At 47.2% G+C, this 19336-nt stretch overlaps 1 protein-coding gene across 4 annotated transcripts in view; it reads left to right on the top strand.

The window, feature by feature from the left end:
- Vps37c (VPS37C subunit of ESCRT-I) overlaps positions 1 to 19336 on the top strand; it is a 30246-nt gene continuing 10910 nt past the window's right edge. Inside the window, exon 1 of one of the 4 annotated variants that reach the window (XM_031389711.1) lies at positions 1 to 19. In XM_031389711.1, the coding sequence (XP_031245571.1) occupies positions 14 to 19 (6 nt within the window). In that variant the 5' untranslated portion in view covers positions 1 to 13. Of the gene's footprint in view, positions 20 to 2604; positions 2852 to 19336 lie in introns of those variants that run through there. The other 3 variants (XM_031389713.1, XM_031389712.1, XM_031389715.1) reach the window with 3 other exon arrangements.

The following is a 19336-nucleotide window of genomic DNA, read 5'->3' on the forward strand; positions in this document are numbered from 1 at the left end:
GATCTCCTCAGGAATGGTTGTGAGTCACCATGTGGTTGCTGGGATTTGAACTCAAGACCTTTGGAAGATCAGTCAGTGCTCTTACCCGCTGAGCCATCTGGCCAGTCCTAGTTTTATTATTTTTAAGTGTGTGTGTGTGTGTGTGTGTGTGTGTGTGTGTGTGTGTGTGTGTGCATGCCCGTGAAGAAGAGGGGGCATCAGATCCTCTGTAGCTAGAGTTTCAGGAGGTTGTGGGTTACCTTACCTGGGTTCCCTTTGAGAGAAATACAAACACTTAACTGGTGAGCCATCTCTCTAGCCCTATCATGGAGTATCTTGAAGGAGGATGAGTTCTGGATCTCTCCTTAGCATTACACATGGGGAATTGAGTGTTAGGAAACAGAAGGGACTTGACCAAGGCCAGTGTGGTTTAGTGGCACAGCATGAACTGGGACTTGGAACTGGAGAGTCTCAGGTTGGGTCCTGACAAAGTGTCTTCCAGCTCTGAGGTCTAGTCTGGTAGCTGGGAGCGGCTGGCTGAAGATTTGAAAGGATAGCTTTGTGGCCTCCTGGCCCAGCCTGTGGATCCAGAGGTCTCCCGACCTCCAACTAGAGCTGAGGCTGCTTTGGGGATTCTCTGAAGACTAGTCAAGGCATCCTTCCTACTGCTTCCTCTCACATGAGACCATTTCCTGTCACTGCTCTCCCTCCCTCCCTCCTATCATGCTCCACGTTTTGTCCTTCAAAAGGTCTACCACCACAGCTTGGCACTGACTGAGCCAGTGTTTGGTCTGCAGCAGACTTCTGTCAGTTTCTCAGGTTCTGGTTGTTTGGGCTTTAGATTTAGAAGTTTCCAGCACCTGCATATAATGATGCACAAAATGGAGTCTGCTTGTCAGCTAAAAATTAAAAAAAAAAAAAAATCACACAGCATAAGAGAGATGACAAAACAGTCAGGCTCACTGCCCTGGCTGGCTCTCCCAACCATGAAGAAATGGTGTCAAGCAGGCTTTCTGGAAGCTGCTATTAACAGCCCTCACTCTGACTTTGGGTTCTTACAAAATGAGATATTTGCAAAACAAACAGCAGTGCATCCCTATCATGTTGCACGGCACCCAAAGAGTTGGTGCATAGCACCTCAAGTCACCTGCCTGCTTAGCTGTCTTCTGTCCTGATTCCTTGTGTAATAACAGTGCTCGAGGTAGGGGATGTGGGTCAGCTGGTAGTGTGCTTGTCTAGGATGTGGGAGGCTCTGGGCTCTTTCTCCAGCATGGCACAACACTGTGCACTTGGCAGGTAGAGGTGGAGGCTACTCTGGACTACTTTGAGAGGGACAGGACAGGTGACTTGATAGGCCATGAAGTAGTAACGGAGAGGGAGTTCTGACCAATGAGAACTATGATGATCATTTTAGATCTAGAATATAAAATAGAAGAATTGGGAGATTCTGTTGAAATTCGATGACTCAAAAGAGAAACTCATGAAACAGAAGTTCCCAGAAAAAAAAAATCGCCACGACTCTGTTTATAAGGCTGGTGACTGATTAGAGCTTCTTAATTGTGGAGAGTTGGGATGTTGCAGATACAGGGTCAACTTGCCTCACAATTATCATTAGCTCCTTAATAACTGTTGCTCACTTCTGTGCCTTACCTCATATCAATGTGATTATCGGGTAAATCGTTTGGGACGTGGTAATTCAGCAGACCCAGAAGCTAAAATGTAGTTAGTAGCATCTTGGACCCAAGCAGAGATCTCCCCTAATTTCTCATCATCCACTGACCTGATGGCCCAGAAATGTATTTGTTGAATGCCTTGGTGTATGCTTTATTCTGTTACTTTACAGACTTCACAAAAGCACTTCTATGTTGGAACATGTTATTTAAGGCAACCTGAATCTGTGTCCCATATCATGGTCACTCTTACTTGACTCAGAACAAAGTGTCTCTCATTCCTTTTGAGGTGAAAGCTGTTTTGTCTGGACAGAAGTCAGGTTCAAGTGAAGGGGGAGGCCTTGCACGACACTGAGCCTGGTGTCACTTAGGGCCTCTGGACTTCTCCTTATATGACCCAGCAATTAGCATTTTGAAGAGACCAATTTGTGCTGGTCTCTGCCACTAGCAACAAAAGTTCTAATGTATACCAAAGGGTGCCATGTTTTTCTTAGACTGGAAGCTAATCTCTTAGCGTTTCCATAACCATGACATTCACCTCTCAGGGCTGGTTTGTTCCCATCCCTTCCAGGGGCTTGTTACTCTGGGCGAGTGAGGATGGATCAAGTCTCGTGCTTACACAGAACAACTCATCTTACAGACGACTAAGTGCCATCTAGGGCCCTGACAAAAGGTGACTTTTAGGAAAACGACTCAGAGCTGTTAGCGGGGTCTGAAGAGGACACTCAGGACCGCTGCCATTATAGTCTTGGGGCCAAACTATAAAAAGGAGTGTGCGCAGCAGGCCAGGGATACCGTGATGGAAGACTAGCCCATTTGGAGCCTCCCTTTGGAGATTCCATGCTTGTGTCTCCGGAAAGTCAGAGGCGTTTCAAATGAAGGGAAGCCTGCAAGTCTGCGCAGGCGCACTAGCATTGGGCGGAGTTCTACGGCAGGGGCGGGGTTAGGGGTGGAGCCTTCCCCGCGCGGGCGGGGCCGAATGGCCTTCCGCGGGTGTGGCGCCTGAAGCCACCAGCGTACGAGTGCAGGTATCTTGGGCACGCAGAGGCCCACAAGGCAGGACGCCCGGGGCGCGGCGGAGAGGCAGTGGGGCTTGCTCCCAGCTGGACGCGGGAGGAAGTCACATCCGGTAGAGGCGGGGCTCGTGGATCCCGGAAGTGCGGGCGGCGACTCACTGCCCGTGGTGGCAGCGGCCCCGGTAGGTGAGCGCCGCTGGGGAGGGTCTCGGGCGGCGGCGGGCAACCGCAGGCCGTGCTGGGGGGCGTTGCCGGCGAGCTCAGAGGCCCTCCACCGGTCGGATTCCTGGCCGAAGCTGACGATTGGGCGCAATGGGCGCGTGACTCCCCGTGGGCCTGCGCCCCTGCAGTGCGGTGGGAGGAATGGAGGGTGGGAGGCAGTCCTCGCCGGTCGCCTCAGCCCCGCCCCCTCCCACCTATCCGCTAACGCCACGCAACCCTGTACCCTCTGTAGGAGTACCTTGTAGTCACTGTGTCATTAAGGGCCTCTTTGCCCCTTGTATGAATTGAGGAACTGAGGCTTGTGTGTATTCTGACTTGCCCCAGCGATATAGTGGAGTTGGAGGGACTCTGGCCATTATTGTCTTTCTGGCCTGTATCTTTCCCCAGGTTAGCAATAGGTGAGGGTTCTTCCCCTTTCTTCTGGACCCCGACTTGGACTGTCCAGCATTGGTTGAGCCATCCTTACTTCTGAGCCTTCCAGGTGTAAAGCGCAGCAGTGGATGGTCCCAGCATGTGCCTGGTTCTGTTTTGTTTCTCCCCTCACAGCCGGTTAGGGATGTTCTTCCACTTTTTTGGTGGGCCAAGATATTCCCGGAGATGTGTTTGAGTTACCGGTAGAGTTGACTATAATCAGGGTCGCATTTCTTGAGTCCAGCCTATACGTTGTCAATCAGATTGAGGCTACTCACCTCGAGCCAAGGAACCTCACAGAGTACCCGGGATCCTTCATTGCTCCCTGCCTAGTTTCCAAGCATCTCTACCTGAAGTGTGTCACTCCACATTCAGTGACTGTCAGCCCTGCAGCTAGAAATGGTGGTGATATAGGGACTTAGAAGGGAAAGGCTCTTCTTTGCTTGGGGCCCAGGGAGGGCCCTGATCTGGGGATTGTGGAACTGAGGGCTGCTGGGTTGAAATGGTGGACTCTGAAATGAGTTTTTGTTCTTGGCCATCAGAGTGCCCAGCAAAAAGCCTTTTTCGTAAGATTGTCTTGGAAATCTGGCCCACTGCCTTTGTAATTTCCATGAAGTAGAAAACACTGTGGAGTGCTTCAGTGGGGCCGTTTTCTGTTGCTGTTTTGCCAAGTAGTAGTTCTGATTGCTTGTGTGGCTGTCCTGTGCTGGGTACTGTTTGGGGGGTGTTTTGAACTGGATACTGGATGCAGAGAACACCTCTGAATGACTGACGATCCCAGTTTACAGAATTGGCCAGTATCAACCAGTGAGTGGCCGTTAGGATTTTTAACCCTCTTGTCTCTTTTCAAAGCAAATGTGCCTTTAACTCTAATACTGTCTTCCAGATGCCTCAGTTGCCCTCATGTGTTGGAGCTTAGGAATTATTTAGTAATTCTTTTTTTGTTTGTTTGTTTTTTGGTTTTTTGTTTTTTTTTGTTTTTTGTTTTTTGTTTTTTGTTTTTTCGAGACAGGGTTTCTCTGTATAGCCCTGGCTGCCCTGGAACTCACTGTGTAAACCAGGCTGGCCTCGAACTCAGAAATCCGCCTGTCTCTGCCTCTCAAGTGCTGGGATTAAAGGTGAGCACCTGGCTCTCTATGGTAATTCTGGTTGAAAATGCAGAGCCCTCATCTGGAGAGCCTTGTGACGTTATCTGGCTGGAGCCCTAGGAGTTTGTTTCTAACACACACACTGACGGTGTGATTCCAATCTTAATGCATATTTGTAGATTTGTTGGGCCACTGGAGCTTGGATATGAGATGGTTCCTCAAGATTCTTGTTGCCTTTTGCTTATTGCTTTGACATGTGCTAATGTGCCATTAGCAGGACTTTGAGATAAATAGCCATATGACTCATTCCTGGACACTTTTGGCTCGTAGTAGTGGGGTTTTTCCAGTCTGACCAATGAAGTCATTGAAGACCTGTAGTAGAGCAGTAGGATTGCTGTTGTGGGCGGTGGGGGTGGGTATGGGGGGGTTGTGTTAGAAGTTTCCTCCTGGGATCTGGAGTTCCTGGAAGGTTCTGATCTGCCCCTGCCTAGTTTGCCCTGTGATGCAGGTTTCAGTGATGGCCACAGTCTTTAGGTTGTACAGGCGTTGGCAGCATGTTCCACAAATCCCTCCCTCCATTCTCTTCTCTTTACCTGCTTTCCCTGGCTGGCTGGAAGACCTTAGAAATCAAACAGGTTTGCCTTGATTGAGCTGGAGTTGACAGGTGAGGCCCTGGGGCTTAGGATGGGCTACAGAAGGGAGTCTCCACTCTGAACTTCAAGGTAACTTCAGCTAGGTAGTCCTCTTCACTGAAGACCTGTGAATGTTTAACTCCCACATCGAGGTATCTCCTCACCAGGTTCACAAGCAGCAGAAGGAGCAGGCTAGGATGGTGCTGTTGGCTTTATTTTCCTGTTCCAAAAACAACAACTTTGCATTTATATCTTTGTGAACAGACGACTCAATGCGCTGGGTACTTTTCTTGTTGATGTGGCAGACATACCTGGACACAATCCATCAAAAGGTGAAGGGGGTTATCTCGGTTTATAGTTTCAGGACACAGACAATCCTGGTAAGGAGTGATGGTGGCTGGAGCTTGAAGTGGCTGATCATACTGCTTTGTCATCAGCAGTCACAGAGCCGCGAATGCTGCAGCTCAGCTCACGTTCTCTTTTTGTTGAGTCCAGGACCTCAACCTATGATGCTGCCCACAGGAAGACATCCTTGAGCTAAGTGAATCCAGATAATCCCTCACAGGCATCCCTAGGGCTTGTCTCCTAGGTGATGAAGGAGCCTGTCTCATTGACAAACCATCATGGTTACTTTTTATTATCTCTTTTTTTTTCTTCTTATAAAGGACAACATTTAGTTAGGGCTGGCTTACAGGTTCAGAGGTTCAGTCCATTATCATTAAGGCAGGAACATGGCAGCAGGTATACCCGCCTGAATGCTGCAGGCAGAGCTGAGAGTTTTACATCTTCATCTGAAGACTGCTAGGTGAATACTCACTTTTTATTATTATCTTTTTTTTCTTATTTTTCTTTTTTGTTTTCCGAGACAGGGTTTCTTCGTATTGCCCTGGCTGTCCTGGAAACTCATTCAGTAGATCAGGCTGTTCTTGAACTCAGAAATCCGCCTGCCTCTGCCTCCCAAGTTCTGGGATTAAAGGCATGCATCACTACTACCTGGCTTTTATTATCTTTAGACAGGGCCTTATCAGGCCAGACTGGCTTTGACTTGCTCTGTAACAGGGGAACCTTGAACTTCACCTTCCTGCTTCCACTACCCAAGTGCTGGGGTTACAGGTGTGTCCCACCACACCTGACTTTTGTAGTGCATGGGATCATACCCAGGGCTTTGCCTGTGCTGAATAAGCACTCTACCGACTTAGCCAGGCCTTAATTTAAACTGTTTTAAATTTGCCATGACTCATGTTATGTCCCAGGATGTTGTGTATCTTGGCAAATGTTTTAGGGAAACTTCAGAAAAAAGTGTATCCTGCGGTTGTGTGGAGTGTTCTATAAATTTCAGTGGTCAAGTCCAGTCTGTTGGGAGTGCTGGCCGCTTATTTTCTTTGCCGTTACTGGCTTTCTCTTGTCATTGAGGGAGGGCAGTTGCACCTGTCACCAGTCTGTTGAAGCTGAGAGTTCTTTTTCTCTGTTCAGATGGAGACTGAGAATGAGCCAAGTTTAACTAGCTTCCTTTGTGTCAGCTGCTCTGAGCTTTGGGCACCCTTCATTCTTAATATTATAGCTTTAGGTAAGTGGCCTAGTGCCTAGTGTGGCCTAGTGTCTTGTGTTACAGCTCTTGCTTGCCCAGGGTGTAGGGAAGGTTCTTCAGCTCTCAGCATTATCTCTTCGAGCTTCTTCTCAGCAGCAGCAACTAACTAGCAGCATTTCCGTAAACTCGATGCTCTTCCACAGTCCCAGCTCCATGTGTCTCTTGCCTTTTGTAGTTCTGTTCTTGCTCTTCACAGTTCGTCACCTTCTGCAATCTGCTCTCCCTGTCTGCCACCTTCCTACCATTTCCCCAGTCCTTCATCTTTGTTCTCAGTCTCTGTTCCTGGCCATAAGAGCCCTCTGCCACCTGCTAGCTGCTGGGGGTGTGGGAAGCTGGCATCCCTGGGATTTACATGTTCTTTACGTGGTCAGCTCAGCTCCTCTACTTTTGGGCAATAAGAGTGCTGCAAGGAAGCTTTCTTGGGGCCTGTGCTTCGGTATTCAGGGATAGTACAGGGAGCAAGGAGGTTGCCCAAGCTGCTGCTTGAGAGGGAGTACACACCTTCCTTAGCTGGCCAGTCAGCCCTACACGCTCACTAGCGGTCCCAGGTTGGGGCAGAGCTCCTCCCTGACTGGGGTGAGGATTTTCTGCTATGAGGTCCCTTGTGATGAAGTCCAGAGTAGTGGCCATGGTCTTGGTTCTCTGAAGGGTATCCTTACGCTGATGTGGCTTCAAGAAGCCAAATTCTCCCTGGTAAAGTCTGTGTTGGGGTAGTGGCCTTGACAGTTGTATGGTTCCCTCTGGCCAGAGCAGAGCACTCCCCTGGGGCGTGGCTGTGTAGGCTTTGGTTTCCTCTGGGAGACTGAAGTCTGTAGCAGCCATAGGGGTTTGAAGACAATTTACAGAATTATAGGAGTGGCTACTTGATTGGCATCTTTTGCAATTTTCATGAAAATAGGGGTTGCTTAAGTTGACTGGCTCTGGTAAAACTTCAGGAGTGGAGGCCATGGTGTTCCTGACAATCCTTCTCTCATGGGAGTCAGGGAAGACTGACAGTAGCAGTTTCCACCTCCTCTGTTCTTGCCCAGCCTAGGGCAAGTTGTTCAAATACCACTCTGGGTAATTGCAGCTGGGAATGCTGGGAAGAAGGGTCTAAGGGTTGCCAATCAAATCCTACTTATGCCTGACAGTATCCATAATTTAAAGGGAAAAAAATTAAATGACACTTTTTTAAAAAAGATTTATTTATTACTATATGTAAGTACACTGCAGCTGTCTTTGGACATACCAGAAGAGGGCGTCAGCTCTCATTACAGATGGTTGTGAGCCACCATGTGGTTGCTGGGATTTGAACTCAGGACCTTCAGAAGAGCAGTCAGTGCTCTTATCCGCTGAGCCATCTCACCAGCCCCTAAATGGCACTTTTAATAAAGATCTCTTGTAAAATAAACATTTTATTTACTTACTTTTCTTTTTTGAGACAGGGTCTCTTCATAGCCCTGGCCATTCTGGAACTCACTATGTAGATCAGGCTGTCCTTGAACTCATAGAGATCTGTCTGCCTCTGCCACTGCCTCTGCCTCTTAGATGCTGGGATTAAAGGGACTTCCAACCATGCTCACACGTCTTGTGTTTAAAGTTAGAGTTAGTATAGTTGACCAAGACTACCAAGGAACCCTGCAACTCAGTGGCAAAAGTTGACAATTAGAAAGTGGACAAAGTACTTGAACAGTATTTCTCCAAAGAATATATGAATAACTAAAAGTCCCTAAAAAGATTTGTATATATATCATTAGTCATCAGGGAAATGTAAATTAAAATCCTAGTATAACACTAGTCTACTTGCTGGGTGATCATTAAAAATAGGAAAAAAGCCTGGGTGGTGGCTCAGTCAGTATAGTGCCTCTCATGCAAGCATGAGGACCCATGTTAGGATCCCAGAAGCCATGTAAAGGCTGGGCATTGTGGCATAGGCCTATGCTGGTAAGATGGAGGGAGGAGACTCCAAAGCTCATTGGTCAGTCCATCTAGCCAAATCAGTTAGCTTCAAGTTCATATGCACACACCAATAAGAATATACATCATGTATAGCATACAGTCACACACATACATGTACACACACTAATAAGAATATATATCATGTATACCACACACATATATACACACTAATAAATTACATTATACATATATATATACATTGCATATACCACATACACATGTACACACTAATAAATATACATCACGTATACCACACACACATACATGTATACACACCAATAAGAATATATATCGGATATACATTGCATATACATTGCATATACCACACATACATGTACACACACTAATAAATATACATCACATTACCACATACACATACTAATAAGAATATATATCACATATACTATACACATACATGTACACACACCAATAAGAATATACATTGCATATACCATACACTTACATACACATGTACATACACTAATAAGAATATACATCACGTATACCATACACTCATACACGTACATGTACACACACTAATAAAAATACATATCATAGTCACCACATACGTGTGCATGAGTCACACATTAAGTAAAAATAAGTGTTAATGAGAATGTGGAGACTTGAAGGCGTGCGTGTTTTTCGTGGGGATGTGAAGTGGCTTACCCACTGTGGGAAGCAGCGCAGTGATCCCACAACAGATCCCTTACTGTATGACACAGCAGGGCTGTTTCTGTATCTGCGCAGAAGAAATGAAAGCAGGAACTCGGACAGCCATTTCTGTGAGAACACAGCAGCGCTGTTTATGATCGCCAAAGGGCAGCCACTTCCACAGTGTCCGTGAACAGGAGAGTGACATGAAGTGAAGTGCATAGATCAGGCAGCCAGAGTCCAACAGTCTTACACAGATGACATTCAGAGGCAACACGTGGGAACTGTGATGCCCAGAGTAGAACAGCAGTTTGTTTTGTTGTATTTTGGTTGGTTCGGTTTTGAAACAAAGTCTCACTGTGTAGCCCAGGCTGGCCTGGAATTCACTGCACTCCTTCTGCCTCAGCTTCCCAGAGCCTTAGGATTCCAGGCTTGAGCCATCACACCTGACTGCAGTTTTTCTTTTGTGGAGTTTCTAGACTAGTCGGATTCATTGGTGGTTGCCAGGGTCAGGACAGGGAAAATAAGGTGTTAGTATTTAATGAGTGCAGGATCATGACAAGTTCTGGAGACAGATGGATGGGTACAACAAAGTAAATGTATCTAAATGTCAAAAACTGTATGTTTCAAAATGGCTAAAGTGGGAATGATAAAATGACTTATTTAGTGCAGTGTTCTTAACCTTCTTAATGCTGCAACCCTTTAATACACTTCCTTATGTTGTGGTGACTTACTGTATAACTATAATTTTGCTACTGTTATGAATTGTAATGTAAATATCTGTTAAAGGGGTCATGACCCACAGGTTGAGAACCACTGGCTTAATGGGTACTGCATCTGCCTTCACACCTGCTGACCTGAGTTTACTTCTCAGGAGCTACTTGTTGGAAGGAGAGAACTGATTCCTGCAAGTTGTCCTCTGATCGTAACACATGTGCTATGGCACCGTGCACCCACATTCATCCACATATAATAAATGAATATAAAAAAGTTAAAATGACTAAAATGATGGGTTTTATAAATATTACAATTAGAGAGTAAAACTTATGGCATGGCTTTAAAATCTTCTAGACTTTTAATATCGAAGATGGATTTCTTACAGGCAGCACACAGAAGCTCTTCCACAGGATACAGGTTCAGTTCCCAACACCCCATGACAGCTCACAGCCATCTGTAACTCTAGTTCCAGGGGATGCCTCACACCCAGCAAACAAGCAGTATATCAACATGCAAGCAAGAAAAATACCTATACACAAAATAAAATTTAAAAAATTTTGAAGGCAATAATTCTAAGACTTATTTTTTTAAAGAAGCAACACTGAGCCATGTCTCCCAGCCCCATTGTTGCCTTTTAATTGGGGTGTTTAGACCACATTCCTGTGAGAGAGAGACTCTGCTGTTCCTTTCTCATCAGCCCCACAGTCTTTGTGCTTTTCTCCCATTTTTGTGATTTCTTAGGCGCTGAGTAGTTCTCACGGCCTCCTTTTGCTTTGTGGCAGGAACACTTTACTTCTTTTTAGCAGTTGCCTTAAGCATATGCAGTGTGCGCTTTCATTTGTCACAGCTTGTTTCAAGGGCCCTGTGCCTCTTTACCTTCAGGGTTGAATCTTGCACTACGTGTCTGTGTCCCTGTCACCCCCCCACCCCACTTCATGCTATGAATCCCATAGTGCTCTGCACAGTTGCATTGTGAGGAGCATAAAACGGAAAGGCCAAGTCTTCTGTTTGTTTTTGGCGTGTTCTGTGTTCCTCTAGGCTGACCCGAAGCTCCATCTCCTTGCAGGTTCCTTCTGTCTTGTGGATTTGTTTGAACATTGCTTGTAGTCTGTCACTTGATGGATTCTTTCAGCTTTCGGATTGCTAAGGGAAGCCTTTGTTTTTGAGAAGCCTCCCCAGGCCAGGTCTCTCAGTTCTTTACAGAAGCTGTTCCAGTGTCTGCTGCTTGCATTGCTTATGGTCGCTGTCTATGCTGGTCTTCTGTTCTTTTGTTCTTGGTGTTTCTTTCCCCACCTCTAGCTGATTTCTTGTCACTAGGCTTAAGCGGTTTATTGTTCAGTTATTGTATAGATGTTCTGAGGTACCAGGCATTGAACTTGGGTTCAGTACACTAGGCGAGCACTCTACCACTGAGCTCTGTCCTCATCCAGCAATTTAATTGTATTGTGTTTCGTCTACATTTCTTCATGGTTCTCATTCGGGGATTCATTGTATTTTCCTGGATCTGTGGCTTATAGCTTTCATTTTCAGCCATTAATTCTTCAAACTGTCATCCATCCCTCTCCCTTCCCCTCCTTTGGGAATTCCGTTATATGCACTGAGTGCTTTCAGTCATCCCTCAGAATTCCTATTCTTTTTCTCTTATCATTTCCTCTTCATGATTCATTTCAATAGTTTCTGTTTGGATAGGGTTTTTTTTTTTTTTTTTTTTTTTTTTTTTTTTCCCTGCAGAATCTAATCTGCTGATGTCTGGTCCAATATACATTTAATCTCATACAGTGTTGTTTTTCCCTGTAGAAATCACCTTTTCTCTTTACATAACTACAGTTCAAGTCTGTATTTCCTTTGTTCAGCCTTTTAGAACCTATGCTTCCTGAACATATTAAATATAAATCGTGTGTGCGTGTGCATGTTGCATAAAATGTGGTTGCTATGTTAACATCCTTGCTTGCTAATTCTGTCACCTATATATTTTATGAGTCCATTTTTATTGGTTGGTATATGTCCTGTTTTAGTCTTTCTGTGTTAAATTCTGATTGGAGGTCAGATGTAAGTTTTACCTAGTTGGATATTTTATTTATATATGTATTTGTCACATATCTTAGGGTTGGTTGGGGGTATATTGTTACTTAGAAATAGAACCTTGAAAACCTGCTTCTAAGCTTTGTTAGCTGTGATTAGACAGCTCTTATGGCGGAGCTGGTCTTCCCCACTACGGAGGTAATATCTTCTGTGGTACTCTAACAGGCTATAAACACAAGGTCTTCCCATGTACGGTGGCCACATTAGTACTGATTCTCTCGAGTAGGGCTGGCTGGGACCTGGGGGACCTCTCTACATTTCTGGGGTTTCTTTCTATGTAACTCCTGTCCCTATGATTCTCTGCTCTGTGAATGCTGGCACTCTTGTTTTCCTCAACTCTCAGGTCCCTCTTGCCAACTCCATATTCCATCTTGGTGTCTGTAAGAGTAGCTGGGGGCTACTCTTTGTCTCCACTTTGTCTCGTTTCCCTGAGCACTATTCTTCTAGACTTCTTGACAGCCAATATTTAAAAGCTATTCTGCATTTATGTTGTCTAGCCTTTTAGTTCTTTGAGGTCATGAGTGCATGTTTGTGTATGTGAGATATAGGGGGGTCTACTCCTAAAGTGGAAATCTCTTAAGTACTCATTGAGTGCCCGGTATGTATTCCGCATTTTGGGATGCAGATGTGAGGGATGGGCAGAGAGCTTAGTTTCTTACTGGAGAACTATGCTGTCACAGTAAATGCTACGTAGTATTTACATAGAACCATGAAAGGGCATGGATTCTTTAGGAGGGTGAGCAAGGAAAACTGCATAGAGATGTGATATTTGAGGGGATAAGCAGGGGAAAAAAAAGACAGGGCACACATACTATGAATTCCTTGAGGGCTGCTATTATTATTTATTGAGTGACAACAAGTGTGTTTCTGTGCTGGGAGAAAGTTAGGAGGGACAGTTGGGATGAGCAGAGCAGCAATGGGTGCTGGAGGGCTCAGGGCTAGGTGGAAAGGAAGTTCAGGGTCAGCAGATCATCAGTGTCAAGCTAAGGAGCACAGATTTGAAACACAACAGCAAGGTACTAGGGAGCCATGGGAAGTTTCATAGCAGGGCCATGAGAACTCCTAGAGTTTCCCCTGAGGTTTCTGGGTGTGTGGAAGAGGGCTGAGCCCTTCGGAACCCGTAAGGTGCTTCTGGAGAGGCTGGTTTGTAGTAGCTACCTTCTGGATTTGATGATGGCCTTTGTGGGCCATTCCAGAGTCAGAGGTGCATATGAGGAACTTCTCACTCAGTTTCTTGTTTTCTGTGCCTCTTCTGCTCTCCTTAGTGGGCCGGCCTGCCTGTTTATGACTCTGCTCACCCAGAAGTTCCTGGGGCTGGACTTGGCACTGGTGAGAATAGGCTGTGCAGCCACCCCTTATCTTATCAGTCTGGAATGGCCACCCACCACGATCCCATTGTTGTGGACTTGGAACAGAGGCACCATGTGACCCAGGCCTGACTTCTATCTTGGTCTTCTGTAAGGGATGATCGACTGTCTGCTCAGCTTGCTCTGTGCAGTAGAGGTGGGATGGGAGGATGGACAGCTGCCTTCAGCTTTTAGAGATAATGGTTAGGACATAGCAGGAGGGAAGGAAGGAAGGAAGCCTGTGTGTGGTCATTGAACATGATTTTCTTTCAACTCTGAGCCGCAAGCTAAGGAAGGAAGGGAAGGAAGAGGCCCTGCCAAATGGCTAGGTGTCTCTTTGAGAAAGTTGGAAGGACTGGCGGACTGGCTGCCTGGCTGCCTATTCAGACATTGTTTCATGGCAGTTCTATTGACTGACGATGAATGATATTGATCTGGTCGTCCATCCGTCACTCCGTTGACAGATGATGTCTCTGGAGGAATCCAAGTACCTGTTGTTAGAGGAACTTGTGTGACTATATGACTGGGCACTGTGCCAGCCTACTCATGGTGAGCCCTGTCCAATAGCAGAGCAGTAGACCTTTCAGGGACTAATGTATTTTATTCTTTCTAAAGCCCCCTCTAAGGGAAGAAACTAAGGCACAGGGAGATTGACTCCCTGCCCAGGCTCCACAGCCAGTGAAGACTGCTAGCTTCCCAGATGTTAGGTCTGCCCCACAGAGCTGAGATCTGGTGGAGGAATGGCTCTGGGTGATGCTGTGCCTAGGCTGTGGACTTTAGCATGAGTGCTGGTAAAAGATTGTGGGCTTCATACTGTGTTTGTTACAGATTATGTTCGTTTGGGTTCTGAACATAATCTAACAGGCCCTGTTCCTTGGAGGCTGGCTGCAATCTGTCTATAGTAACCATCCTTTATTAAGTTTACAGTCATGGAACTAAGGCATAGGTGTTTAGCTGGGTGTGGTCCCCTCTTTGCCCTACTGAAGGTATCACAGCCACAAGGAAGTAGAAGAGTAGGGCTTGGGGTGGTCAGGTCAGTGTCAGCAGATGGGAGACTTAGGACAGTGGTCTTCAGGCTTAAGAGGGACCCGGTAGGTTTAGAGAAAGATCAGTCCAGAGGGGCTGAACGGTGATGACAGGGAGGAGGCTCTGGAGGTGGAAAATCATTTTACAGCCTGTGGCAGGCAGGGCAGCAATGGCTGGCTGGTCTCTTAAGAGACTCAGGAACACCAGCTAAAGGAAGCAAGCTTGATGGCTGGGTATTGAATGTGAGGCCCATTTCTGGCCTGAAGTGGAGTCCTGAGGTATTGGCATGACTTTGAGAAACTGATGTAAGTAAGCAGTTGCTGGAGGGAGAGAGAATGTGGGGTTGGTTATCTCAGCAGTGCAGGGGATCCAGCAGGTTTGGGAGAGGTCTCCAGCGCACAGGCTGGGCCATCAACAGAAAGTAAGGAGTCCTCCAGGGACTCAGCCTCTGCAGCTTGCCCTTGTTGGTGGGGTACTCAGCCAGCTAGTGACAGCTCAGGTGTGGGCAAGCCTGGTTGATATCAGAAGTCATTCTGGAGGCCCCACACTTGGCTCGGTGAGCTCCTCACTCCCTCCAGCAATGCCTTCCTTACACGGGGGCCCTCCCTCAGGCAAAGAGTTTTTCAGTAGGCCTAAGGAACAGTGGGCTAATTGTGTAAATATTTACATGGAGGAGGCAGTTTCTTTCACACAGCCTTATCCTGAGCGATTACATTCCATGATGTGCCTATGAGCTTTCATTTGCAGACTTGTTCTTGTGGACTTAGTTCTCATTGATGTGGAGCCAGTTGGAAAAAGCCACACCTGGTTGCTCTGCTCTGCTGCGTATCCAGCTGGAGGCCTAGCAAGGCTGACAGGCAGCATTTTGTAACCATAGGTGTGAATGTGGTGTGTGTTGAAGTCATTGTGTCCTGTCTAGCACTTTTAGAAATTGTTTGATTCTCATTAAATCCTTCTGGCCCCTTGAGGATGTGTAGCATCAAAAGAGAATATCTGAATAAGTCACCAGAAAAAGTTCAGCGCATTCAAGTTCAGATGTTTTGCTACAAAGCTTTGCTCTCTTTTGGGGACCCTTCACACTTGAGGGTGAGGAGGAGCCTACTGCCCTCGTCCTAGCATTGCCTAGAAAGAGTGAAAATCTGGCCAGTCAAGGTGGCCAGCAGGTAAAAAATGCTTCTTGCACAAACCTGGTGACCTATTTGATCCCCAGGACACTCATAAAAATGACAGAACCAACTCCAGGAAGTCCTCTGACCACTCTCTCACTTGTACACATTAATACAGTTTTAAAAAAAAATAAGGAAGATTAGGTTGGGGGTGTTTCTCAGAAGTAAAGCTCTTTCCTAGTTTGATGATTCATTTTGGTTTTCATCCTGAGGGGATTTAGAATTGCCCCAGAAACAAGTTTCTGGGTTTGTCTGTGAGGGATTATCTAGATTAGGTTAATTGAGCTGGAAAGATACGTCCTAAATATGGTGGTCCCATCTCTTCGTCCTTAGTGTGGGTGCCTCATGCTCTTGCCAGCATGCCTTCCTACCCACCATGGACCGTATCTGGAGTGTGAGCCAGAAACCTGCCTTCCTGAAGGGCAGTGTCAGGTATTTTGTTTCATTGATGACATAACTAATACACCTAACTTGTGTGAGGCCTTGGGTTCCATCTCCAACATGGTAGAAATGGCAATGATAGCCAAAGCCCCCACAGAGTTTCTCTTCTATGGCTTATATTGCATCTCTTTATATCACAGGGAAGATCAGTTCCACAATGCTGGGTCTCCCCAGGGAGGCTGGGACTCCTATACTTGGCCATGGCTGGAGTCATTCTAGGAACAAGAGGTAGAGCAGGTCAACCAATATTTCTGCATTAAGCAGCAGGATTAGGAAGGCTTCCAAGGCAACAGGAGGTATCTTTGCTGTTAGGGGTAAGTCAGGTCTAGTTCCCTGTAGCATGCACTTTGTAGGTTGCTATGGTAGCAGTTTCTTCCCGTGCTCTTGGTAGGTGGAGGGATTTATGAGAAACTGAGGGGCATCAGCTCTCCTTGCAGTGTGATAGCAGGCTGGCAAGTAATGTTGGCTGGCTGTGGTGAGAGGAGGGATGAGCCCACAGAGCCTCATCGTAGGGATGAGTTAGGATTCGGCACGCTTGTGCTTCCGCTTTGAGCAGTTCTTCAGTTGCCTTTGCTGGGGTGTGGCCAGAAATAACAGTCTGGTTGGCCTAAATCCACTGGTCCTAATCCGGCTTACAACCTCACTATCTGGGTCATGTTGTGTTGCTGTTGTTCAGAGCCTGTGGAATGGTTTTGTCAAGATATGAAGTCATGAGAAGAAGATGAGACCAGCAGCAGTATGGATGGCAGCAGACCCAGCTGCAACAAGACCCAGGCCATCAGTTCATCACTGCGTTCCCATCTATTCCCCACTGGGAGCATCAGAGCATGTGGCATGGCTTGGTTCTCCCTTCTTCTATGATCTGTCATTCTCATGTGTGTGGTCACCAAAGGGCATGGTGTCAATTCTAGGTTACAGACCACAGCCCCTGGGTTTTTGTGGCCTACCCTAAGTGGGGCTGTGCATGTAAACTGGGCCTCATAGCTTTCCTGGGGAGCAGGCAGGCCTGCACAGCCATCACTCTGTCCTGCATTTAGAGTCCAGTGTGGGGTCGGAGTCCATGGCTTCAAAAGGGTTCCATGCTTGGCCTCTGACTTGCAGGCCTGGCCTTCACACATGACTGTAGTTGAGACCTCTAGTGAAGGTGAAGATTGCAGAGGAGGCAAAAGTAAAACCAAGAAAAGTCAGGGATAGAATGGGGGTGGGGTGGGGAAGCAAGCCATGCCTTTCCCTTCTTGGTGCAGGCTACAGGGGCCCATTTCCACCCCCTCCTGCGCTGTTACTTTCCCACTCACTGGCAGTCTGATCATCTCCGCTGAGGTGTCAGTGTCACCTCTGTAAGACCTGTCACCCTTCTGTACCTGTGACATTGTGCAGCTGCCTCCACAGCTCTCAGCTCCCCTCCTAGATTCTACAGTGGCCCCCACAGGACCCTCCCAGCACGAGCACCTCTCTGGCCTTTGCTGCTTTGCGCTCCCCACCTCCCTGTCACCAGCTTCTTCACTGGTCATACCTCTCCTTCACCTGTGTTCATGTGTTCATAAGGACTTATGGCTTCTAAAAAAGGCATTTTTCCTCTTTAGGAACTGAGTTCCTGAAGAGGAAGAAGAAAGTGTTTTTCTTTTGTTTCTTAATGTGTCTATTGAACTAGGCTTATAAAATTCAGCATTTATATATTTTGTTCTGCCCCATGACATGGGACAGCATGGGTCTTGGCATATAGTAATTGCTCAATGAATGCCTGTTCCTTAAAAGGATGAGGACATGAGGGAAGACTTGAGCAAGTGGGAAGCTGGGCTGTTCTGATCTGCATCTTGTTGAGCTTGTCCTGGCTGGCCTGGTGTCTCTTCTCTTCCTCCACCCTTGCTTGACAGTTTTTGAATTGCCTCCGAGCAGGTCTGTGCTAGGTGCAGGGAAGCCAGAGGTGGATGCCCTTACCCATCCTCACATCGCTCCCACTTCCCTCCCCCAGTAGCCCACTCCACTGTCCTCAGGGAATCGTTTAGCACCTCAATGCCATAGTGGTCATGGGAAGGGAAATCTGTGTCAGAGCCCTGGCATCAAGACCTGAGGAAATTGGACTTGCGAGTCCTCTAGAAACAAAAGCCTAAGGACTTGACCCCTAAATAATGTGTCATAAGCCCTGTTCCCCACCCCCAGCCCTGTGACAACCCTGGTGGTTCTACCATGTTGGCTGGTTGTTGGGAGTTAGAAGTTGCTAGCAGCAGAGGCCCAGCCCAGGGCCACAGTTTTAGGTAGCTGCTCCATGCGCCCTGGGCACGGTAGTTTTCCCTTCTCACCTTTCCCAAACTATGTCCCTGAACAAGTGCTTGTTGCCCTCAGCCTCTCTGAGTGACTCTGAAAAGCAGGTGATACCTGACTTGTGAGAGACTAGCCCCTGTAACATCCAGTGGGTGATGCTGTGAGAGTTCTCACAGAACAGCCTGTGCCTGCCTTGACCAGGGATGTGCTGCTGCTGCTGGGGACTGCCACCAGCCAAGAGGCAGGAGCAGTAGCCACCCAGGTAAACAGTGCACTGTTTTGTGGGCTTGTGATCTCTCACTTTTGGCTTGGTCTTCATCACACTCTTGGGGCAGAGCAAGTGTGTCAAAGGAAAACATCAAAAGACTGCCCAGTGACTCTCAGCTCTGCTCAGGGCTTGCTGAATGGACTCTGTGGGGGAGAGGCCCTGGTGCTGCTGGGGTTTTACATGTGGTACTGCTAAGCAGCTATCTGTGTGGTTAGCCAGCTACCATCCCACCAGGCTGCCAGTGCCTGCTGCACTTGGCCCTGAGTGCAAGAGCAGCAGGCACTGGGCTTGCTAGGGTGGGGCTGCACTCCGTGCTGCTGCTGCTGCTGCTGCTGCTGCTGCTGCGGCTCAGCTAGTTCTTAGCTGAGCCACACCAGTCTTGCATAATTTCTGTGGGAATCTTTGGCCAGCATTTGTTCTTGTGATGACCTGGTGCGTTGTGTCACTGAACCTGTGAGGGAGCTGCTGCCATTGGGTCCATCTCATAGATGAAGAACCGCAGGCTCCGAGAGCTTCCACTTGGATGAGGATATAGCTGACAAGTGGCTGAACTGGTCTTGTGCTAGGTCTGCGTTTCTAAGCCTGTACTCCATGTGTTTGGAGATTTTCAAGTCATTTATAATTTTGAGACTGGACTTGAACTAACTATGTAGCCCATGCTGGCCTTGAATATTGGTCCTCTGGCTTCTACCTCTCTGGAGTACTAAGATTTCAAATGTGTGCATCACTATGCCTGGTTCTATACTGTGCCAGGGATGGAACCAGGGCAATGTGCATGCTCAACAGACAGGCACTCCGCAAAGTGAATTACATTCTCAGGCCTTTAGTGATTT

This window comes from Mastomys coucha, unplaced genomic scaffold, assembly GCF_008632895.1.
Source record: "Mastomys coucha isolate ucsf_1 unplaced genomic scaffold, UCSF_Mcou_1 pScaffold21, whole genome shotgun sequence".
Taxonomy (NCBI): Eukaryota; Metazoa; Chordata; class Mammalia; order Rodentia; family Muridae; genus Mastomys; species Mastomys coucha.